Source organism: Bison bison, unplaced genomic scaffold (assembly GCF_000754665.1).
Source record: "Bison bison bison isolate TAMUID 2011002044 unplaced genomic scaffold, Bison_UMD1.0 scf7180017864213, whole genome shotgun sequence".
Classification (NCBI taxonomy): domain Eukaryota; kingdom Metazoa; phylum Chordata; class Mammalia; order Artiodactyla; family Bovidae; genus Bison; species Bison bison.
This window is the reverse complement of record NW_011494785.1, coordinates 3857234-3866303: the sequence shown is the minus strand read 5'-3', so window position 1 is coordinate 3866303 and position 9070 is coordinate 3857234. Positions and strand designations below refer to the sequence as shown.

The 9070-nt window shown below is 53.3% G+C and overlaps 1 protein-coding gene and 1 non-coding gene across 5 annotated transcripts in view; one reads left to right on the top strand and one right to left on the bottom strand.

The window, feature by feature from the left end:
• Positions 1 to 9070, top strand: part of SLC6A12 (solute carrier family 6 (neurotransmitter transporter), member 12) — a 17428-nt gene that overhangs the window by 502 nt on the left and 7856 nt on the right. For 2 of the 4 annotated variants that reach the window (XM_010845019.1, XM_010845016.1), the window contains exons 2-6: positions 1551 to 1634; positions 4021 to 4297; positions 7118 to 7252; positions 7814 to 7954; positions 8462 to 8549. In XM_010845019.1, the coding sequence (XP_010843321.1) occupies positions 4075 to 4297; positions 7118 to 7252; positions 7814 to 7954; positions 8462 to 8549 (587 nt within the window). In that variant the 5' untranslated portion in view covers positions 1551 to 1634; positions 4021 to 4074. Of the gene's footprint in view, positions 1 to 31; positions 264 to 601; positions 665 to 1550; positions 1635 to 4020; positions 4298 to 7117; positions 7253 to 7813; positions 7955 to 8461; positions 8550 to 9070 lie in introns of those variants that run through there. The other 2 variants (XM_010845018.1, XM_010845017.1) reach the window with 2 other exon arrangements.
• TRNAG-CCC lies at positions 829 to 901 on the bottom strand. Its single transcript has one exon. It is a non-coding gene; the product is annotated as a tRNA-Gly (tRNA).

Sequence of the window (9070 nt, the reverse complement as noted above, 5' to 3'; positions counted from 1 at the left end):
GGCAGGTGGTGCCCGCAGGTGAGGAGGAAGGCTGGCAGGTGAAGGGCCACGACCTGATCAGACTCCCGCCAGGCAGGCTCCCCGGAGGAGGAGGAGGCTGTGGGCTTGTGCACCGGGGGACCACAAGGGCTGAGCCAGGCAGCCCACGGGGTGTGAAGGACTGGACAGGGGTGGGGGTCAGGTCGTGGTGCGGTGCACACAGGTATGTGAGCGCATGGGGACGTGACGGGAGCGGCCCCGGTGTGTGTGCAGAACGGGAGCTGGTATGTGGGTGTGGGCTGAAGCCGGGGCTGAACGTCCAGGGCCTGGGCCGCTCCCCCATCGCCGGGCCTGTTGGGCAGCGGCGTTTTCACCTGTGTCTGCTCCTTGGCTGGACACTGGGCAGGCCTCCACCTACCTGCCCAGCCCCTAAAAATGGTGACTGTGGGGCTTATCAGCCTCTTGAAGAGTTCCTTCCTGGGCAGGGCTGAGCCGGCCATGGGTGTGGGTATCTTACCTCTGGAGGCACTGAAGAATGGGGAGGTCCAGGTTGCACCCTCATTCCCTGCCTCAGCTGAGTAGAGCCGGCGGCAGCCTGGGCAGGCGATGCGAGGAGCTGGCAAGGTGACAGAGCTGGGGTGAGCCCTTGGAAGGGGGAGTTCTCTGCAAGTCATCGAGACTGAGGGTAACACTGTTGTTTAAGTATTCCTTGCAAATGGGCCAGAGGTGGAAAGGCATAGTGTGGGCGAGGAGGGCAGGGTGCTCTCTTTTTAGCTTAAAAAAAATTTTTTTTTTAAATATTTACTTATTTGGCTGTACTGGGTCTTAGTTGTGGCATGCAGAATCTAGTTCCCTGACCAGGGATTGAACCTGGGACCCCTACATTGGGAGTGTGGAGTCTTGGCCACTACACCACCAAGGAAGTCTCTTTCTGGCTTTTAAAAGTAACCCTCCAAAGGGAGAGCTCAGACAGCTTTTATGTCTAACATCCGCCTGGAAAGTTCTTCCTTGAGTCTAACTCGAAGCCTGCTTGCTGCAGTTTCAGCCTGTTTCCCCTTGACTTGCCATGGCTCTGAGCCAGCTTTCCCTTTCCTGTGTTCTTGCTTTCGTCCTGCTGTTCGGTATTTCATCCTTAACCCATAAATCATGCTCCTCTCAATTTTTTTTTTTTTTTTTTAAGAAAACAGAGCAAAACTTTTCACATCAGGGTCAGCTTGTACACATTCTCTTCTCCCAAATCCTGTGCCCACTCTGAGCTCTGAGGTTTCCCCCGCATCCTGTACTCTCCTCCAGTTTTCCCTTCATTTCCCCCTTTCCCAGAGTTGGGGAGGGGGTCTCCGCATCTCCAGCTGCTGGGGACGACTTGGCCCTGAAATAACTGCCTCTGGTCTGGGGACAGTGAGCCTTGTCTCCCGGCCGCCCAGTTGGTGACCCTGTGTTCAGGCCCGGAGCTCGGCTACCCTATGGCGTGTCAAGCAAAGGCAATATCTCTCCTTGGCTCTTGTGGATCTCATTTGTGTCCCCCCCCCTTCCCAATACCACAGTTGAGCAGGCGTCATTCTCACTTTCAGGGAGACTTAAAGCCCAGAGAGGAGGTGAGACTTACCTAAGAGAACAGAGCAACCCGGAGGCACAGCTCCCCACTTACTGTATCGGTAAGTTTCTTCAGATCATTCAAAAATAGTTACTGGGGGTGTCAGGGCCTGTTCCTGAATTTCTCTGAACTTCATTTCATCATTCATAAAACAGAGTTAGTAGTAATTCCTAGCACAAAGATTTCTATGGAGATGAAACTTAATAATGCGTGCAAACGTGTATGTTTGGGCATAGTGCTAAGGTTTGCTTCTGTTGTTATTCTGAGCCAGGTCTGGACCAGACCTTGGAGTCCCTGTCTGATGCTTCTTCATCTGTGTTTTCAAGTCCATTCATTTGTTTGATAAGGGTTCAGGGCCCAGTCTTCAGGGTGCCCAGCCTCAATTCTGTATCAGCATCCACCATTGTTTCAGGTGTCCCCTGGGGCCAGACCACCCCGTTCTTTCCACCTGAGGCTTGGTTCTCAAAGCCCCGGGGGCCGGCCTCTCTGTTTTTCCTTCCCTTCTCCCCCCACCCCTTCCCTGTATCAGAGGCTGAGGTCTTTGATTCCACCAGGCGCCTCTCTCCTCACATTCCGTCCAGGGCTGAGCTTGCCAGGGAAGCCTCCTCGTAGGTCCCAGAATTTGAATTTCCGCCCCGGACATGCTTCCTCACTCCTGGGACAATCTGCACCCTCCAAGTCACCTTCAAAAATTTCCATAACCTCAAATGGCCCTGCCACGCCCTCCTAGCTGACTTGGGCTTGGGCTGTTGCCTGGGTTAAAAGAACCAACAAGTAAACAGACGCTTCTTTTAATAAAAAGAATCCCTTGTGTTGCTCTGGAGCCTTGGAGGAACAGAGCCCTTGGTAGCTCCTGGTCACTTTGGTTCCCCAGTGCCCCTTGGAGGCGGGGGAGGGGAGGGGGCATGTGGGTGAGTGCCCCCCTCTGCAGCCTAGGCACGTTTTCCTGGCAGCTCCTGGAAACAGAATCAGAGGTGGCCTTGGGCAGAGTGTGGGGAGGGGAGGCAAACAAGGATTCCGGATAGAGCAGGCATCAGTTTATCTCCTGGCAGCCGGTAAATGGGCCATGGGAGGGACAAGGGAGAGCAGACAGCGGCCGCCCTTCAGGACGGTAGGAAGTCAGGAGGAACAATGACCTGCCTGTGATGGGCACTCCTCTGGATCTCCCTTGAGGAGACCACTCGGATTGGAGGTGACCACCCAAGTGAGGCTCTCTCTGGTGACCCCCTCTGCCTCCAGGATCCTTGCCAGCTCTCAGGATGGAGGTTCAACCAAGAGAAGGGGAAGAACCAGGCTTCCCTTGAAGGCCACCCTGTCCCCATCTGGCCTCATGAGGTGGCCCCACCTTCCCCTGCCCTTCCAATCAGATGCCCAGAGCGAGTTGGCCCCGTGTTTACCCGGAGGCAATCGATTGTACTGGCACAGTGACGAGCACACAGCTGGCCCGGAGAAGACCATGCTGTTACCTGGCCACACCAGCCCTTTGACCTCCCGTCGCTCCCGGCAGCCTCTGACCCCTTATGGCTAGAATGGTGCCACTCACTGGACACTGGGGACCTAAGGCAGATGGGCCAGTGGGGATGGCAGCTGGCTGCAAGGATCAAAAGAGACTTGGGATAACAGTCCCCGAGCCTGGGTTTTAATCCCCATCTAGTTCCTGTGTGGTCTCAGGCAAATCACTTCGCCTGCCGAGGCCTGGATTTTCCTATCTGCAAAATGGGCAAAGAGCAAGCCGCTCCCATCGTAAAGAAACTACTGTTTGTGTTGTTTAGTTGTTAAGCCGTGTCCGACTCTTTCGTGACCCCATGGACTGTACCCCACTGGCTCCTCCGTTCATAGGATTTCCCAGGCAAGAATACTGGAGTGGGTTGCCATTTCCTACTCCAGGAGATCTTCCTGACCCAGGGATCAAACCCACATCTCCTGCATTGACAGGTGGATTCTTTACCGCTGAGCCACCAGGGAAGCCCAAAACCACTATACTCCAGTAAAAATTAATAAAAAATAAAATAAAATCCAGATGCAGTTCCCATTAAAAAAATATGCTTGCATTCATAAGGTCCTTCTGTACGTTACAGGGAATTCTTTTTGATACTCTGTAATGAGCTATATGGGAAAAGAATCTAAAAAAGAGTGGTGTATGTAACTGAGTCGCTTTGCGTACAGCAGAAACTAACAGAACGTTGTAAATCAACCCTATGCCAATAAAATTTTTTAAAGCCGTAAATAAATACATATGTACATTTTTTAAAAGAGCAAACTGCTCCCTATTTATTATTGGAGCCATGAGAGCAAAGGGTAACTTGAGGTGCAAATGTCACTGAGAATTTGAGAATCTGATCCAACACTATTAGAAAACCTCCCGGCAACGCTGAAGGGTTAGAATGGGGAGAGCAGGGGTGGTAGTACCCCTGGGGCTGCCCAGCTCATTCCTCTCGTCCCTGCAGGCTGGCCTCTCCCACCGTCCCGCTCACACCCATCTGCGGCCTCCCAGCCCATCCATGGCTGCAGACGACAGAAAACTGGCAGCTCCCAAGGAGGGGCTTCCGGTGGTCCCCTGGGCCCCCGAGGAGGGCCCGAGGCCGGACCAGGAAGCCCAGGACCAGGTGAAGGATCGAGGCCAGTGGAACAACAAGATGGAGTTTGTGCTGTCCGTGGCCGGGGAGATCATCGGGCTGGGCAACGTCTGGAGGTTCCCCTACCTCTGTTACAAAAACGGGGGAGGTGAGTTCACTTGAGGTGAGCGCGGTGGGGGAGAGCTGTGGAGCTCCAGTTGCACCACTGGCCTCAGCATCCCCCGCCGTGAAATGGGCTTGATTCCTCAGAACAAGCTCCTCTCCAAGAGGAAGTCAGTCACTGAAGAGCTCGGTCCCTCACTCAGCGCCTACTGTGGGCCACCCTGTGCCAGGCACTGTGCTAGATACAAAACAGAACACACTCCGGGTCACGTTGCAGCGAAGGGCAGCAGGTCACAGACAAACACGTCCACCGCAGTCTGTTGAGAGGTGAAGCGTGGACGGGCTAGAAGCAGAGCAGGGTGGAGGGACGGGGTGGGGAGATACTGGATCGGGAAGGGAAGGACGAGACACGGGAGGCGAGGGGACCAGGACAGGGTCTGTCCAGGAGGTGGCCTTTGAGCTGAGAATTGAAGGAGGTGAAGCAGTGAGTTCCAAGGGTGGAGTCCAGGTGAAGAACACGCCAAACTCAGGGGACAGCAAGGGCCAAGGCCAAGTGAAGAGCAGCTGGCCTGTTTGAGGAGGGCCGAGGAGGGGAGTGATGGGGTGGGTGGTGGGGGAGAGACCAGAGGGCACGGGCCTGGACCTGAGGTTTGGATCTGAGTGAGACAGGAGCCACTGAGGAACGTTGATCAAATAAGAGACGTGACCCCTGTCTAGGATTTTAATTAAAGAAGCAATTATGCATGTTTTAGCACCAGCAGTAAAAATGAGCAAGGGTGTAATGGCGAGGGGCCAGAGTCACCTTTTAAAGTGTGGTTTTAGTATATTCAGAGAACTGTACAACCGTCACCACAACTGATTCTAGAATCTTTCCATCACCCCCAAAAGAAGCCCTGTACCCATCAGAAGTCACTCCCCAGCCCTCTCCCAGACCGCCCTCAGCAACCGCAAATCTGCTTCCTGTGGCTGTGGTTTTACCTGCTTGGAATATTTCACATCAGTGGAATAATTCATTTACATGGGTTTGTTTGTGAGTGGCCAGATTCATTTTTGCCTTTTGAAAATACCTTTATTCTTTTGTGGAAATGATGTATGTGAATATTAGAAATATTTCAGAAAGGTGAAAAAGAAGGAACAGTCCTGTGTAAAAATAGCCATTGTTTAGAAAATCCTTCTAAACACCATTTATATTTAAGTTGACAAATATTTATTGAACATTTACTATGTATCCTGCTCTCTTTTTTAAGCATCCATGATTAATTTTCTTTTTTTAATATTTATTTATTTGACTGAAACCAATCTTTAGTTGTGGCATGTGGGATCTGGTTCCCTGACCAGGGATCGAACCCAGGCCCCCTGCATTGGGAGCACGGACCACTGGGGAAGTCTGTACATTTTTAAATGGTCATCAAGTCATGCGTAGTAGGTTCTTATTTTTGCAAAAAAAGAAATATATGTGGATATGTTTATAAGAAAATTGGAAGGATATGCTGATACAAGGGCTTCCCTTGTGGCTCAGCTGGTAAAGAATCTGCCTGCCATGCAGGAGACCTGGGTTTGATCCCTGGCTTGGGAAGATCCCTTGGAGAAGGGAAAGGCTACCCACTCCAGTATTCTGGCCTGAAGAATTCCATGGACTGTATAGTCCATGGGGTCGCAAAGAGTCGGACATGACTGAGAGACTTTCACTTTCACTTTTCACTGATATAATGCTTTTCTCTTTCTTTCCCATTATACTTTCTATTTTTTCTACACAGTAACACATGCTTGAGAAGCATTGTAACACTGTGGTTACAAGCCCAGTCTCAGGGTCAGACCACCTGAGTTTCTGCTTCACTTTCCTCATCTGTAAAATGGGGATAACATCAGTACCTGGGAGGTTGCTTTGTGAGGGTTTTGATATTGGTAAAGCATTTAGAAGCAGGCTTTACAGACAGAAGCCCAAGTGCCAAGTGTTATTACTATGCAATTAACTCTGCAATAACTGCATTACTACGCAATGTGTTCACCCAGGCACACACTTCTGAGATGAGGGAGGTGGACACCCTGGGCTGTCATTTCCAGGGTGTCTTTAGGCCTGGCCTCCCTCCACGGCCTGCAGGTCAGCGCCTCCGACGCTGAAACCACATCCCAAGAATAGCCCCCCAGCAGAAGAGTGACCTTGTCAGAGGAGCCCAGTTCAGACCAGAGCCTGAGAGAAGGGAAAACCCTCTGAATATGAGGGGAAAAAACCCTCTGAATGAGAAGGAAAATAATTTTTCCAAGATATTTTTGTTTGTTAGTTTTCCTCTAAAAAGTAACCTACTTGATAATTTAATGCTGCTGCTAAGTCGCTTCAGTCGTGTCCGACTCTGTGTGACCCCAGAGACAGTAGCCCACTAGGCTCCTCTGTCCCTGGGATTCTCCAGACAAGAACACTGTAGTGGGTTGCCACTTCCTTCTCCAATGCATGAAAGTGAAAAGTGAAAGTGAAGTTGCTCAGTCGTGCCCAACTCTTAGCGACCCCATGGACTGCAGCCTACCAGGCTCCTCCGTCCATGGGATTTTCCAGGCAAGAGTACTGGAGTGGGGTGCCATTGATCAAATTATACAGAACACATGTTTTTGGTTCCAAAAATAATAAACTGAATCAGATTTGTGAAGCACATTGAGAAAGTAAATAGTATGTATATTGGGATCTCCACCTACCTTTTCATTCATTTCCCTTCGAAGGTCTTTCCTATCCTGGGCGGGGTGCAGACCAGAAACTTTCCACCAGCCCTGCTCAGAACAGTAGGAAGCTGCCTTGGGCCTCTGGGGTCTGGGGGGAGCGGGAGGGACATTGAGGGGTGGCTACAGGCTCAGCCCACCTCCCCTTTCTCCACAGGAGCATTCTTCATCCCCTACTTCATCTTCTTTTTCTCCTGTGGCATCCCGGTGTTCTTCCTGGAGGTGGCACTGGGCCAGTACACCAGCCAGGGCAGCGTCACAGCCTGGCGGAAGATCTGCCCCCTCCTCCAGGGTGAGTGTCCTCCCCCCGCCCCCCTGCAGGCCCCCAGGAGCCCCATCCCCACCACCCCTTCCCTCATCCACACTGTGCTCAGGGTTGCAGGGGCAGCAGGAAGTATAATCCGGCTTTGTAGGACCGGATTATAAAGCTTATAAAACCTGGGGCAAGTGGTCTTCAGGGAAAGACAATACAAAATCGTACTCAGGCACAAAACTAGGTGCAGTCTTAGGAGGGGTGCTTGCAAGCGAGGAGCCCTGGAGCTGAGTTTTCACAGCTTCACGGAAAAATGTGCTACAAGCAAACGGCTGGGCCCCCCATGTGCGTCCAATGGTGTAACCACGGTGACCACGGTGATGGGAGAAGGCCTAAGGCCATGTTGTGCTGTGGTGTCACCTGCTCTTCTTATTTAGAAAAATAAGGAGTAAAGGGTTCTCAGGCCTGTGAGTAAGCCTGGCAGTGTCTCCGTGGCCCCGTGTCCTTCCAGCGCCACTGACAGCTCCTGTGGGTTCCGGGCTAACTCTGATCTCTCAGACCTTCCTGTTCCCCACCCCCACCCCCCACCCTGTCCCCAAGGCATTGGGCTGGCATCTGTAGTCATCGAGGCCTATCTGAACATCTACTATATCATCATCCTGGCCTGGGCCCTCTTCTACCTGTTCAGCTCCTTCACCTCCGAGCTGCCCTGGACCACCTGCGCCCACTCCTGGAACACAGGTACCTATTGGGTTGGGCCCGGGACAGGGAGCCTGGCAACAGGCTAACAGTGACCAGGCGCCCAGCCAAACCCGCCCCAAGCCAAGCTGTGGGGGCTGCTGGGGGCCACTCTGTGGGCCAGCCCCATGTGGGTCACTCAACCAACTGCCCTGACAGCCCACAGCCCCGTGGGACTGTGGGTGATAACTGGCTGCCAGGCGCTAACTGCCCCCACCGTCCACCCATTGAGCCAGTGTTTACCGTGGGCCTACTGTGCGCCAGACCCCGGAGACCAGAGGGGCAGAGGCAGACCAGGGGGGCCCAGAGGAGCAGTCAGATTCAGCGGGACCAGATTTGGTGGGAGAGGGGGCTGGTTCCCTGGGCTTCCCGAGGGGGAACTCCTGACACTGGAAAGCGGGTTCTCCAGGGCTGGGAATGATGGGGCAAGCAGGCCAGAGGGTGGGGGACAGGATGTGAGGGTGTCTCTGCCTGCTTCGCCCACTGCGGATGCCCCCTCGTCCCCCACAGAGCACTGCATGGACTTCCTGAACCACTCCACAGCCGGCACAATGGGCCCATCCGAGAATGTCACGTCCCCCGTCATGGAATTCTGGGAGTAGGTAGCAGGCCTGGATGTGCCTCCGGGGGTGCCAGGGGAGGGAATTTGGGTGTCCAGGACCTGGGATGTGGGGTCCTTTCCAGCACACACCTCCCATCACCAAGAGATGAGGGACCCTCGCATACCTACCGCCCACGCCCTCACCCTCACCCTGCACCCCCGTGTCCACCTAGACTCACATGGGTGTGAGTGACTCCATGTGAGTGTCCATGTGACTCCCTTCCCACTCAAGCCTGCTCACCCTCCCCTACCCGCACCCACTCATCCGCCTGCACCTCACAGCTCAGGAGATCAGCTCTGTGCACCTTTCCAGCTTTGGGTGCCCTGACGTCCTGGCGGTAGCTTGAACTTGGCCGAAGTTGGAATATTTACAAATTGGCAAATTTCTACACTCACCCACACTCGCACCTGCAGCCTCCACTTGAGCACTTACACCCTCTCCCACATCCACACGTGTCCACCTTTGCGCTTACAGAGTCTACCCGCCCTCCCCCCACACACACACACTCACCTCGGCA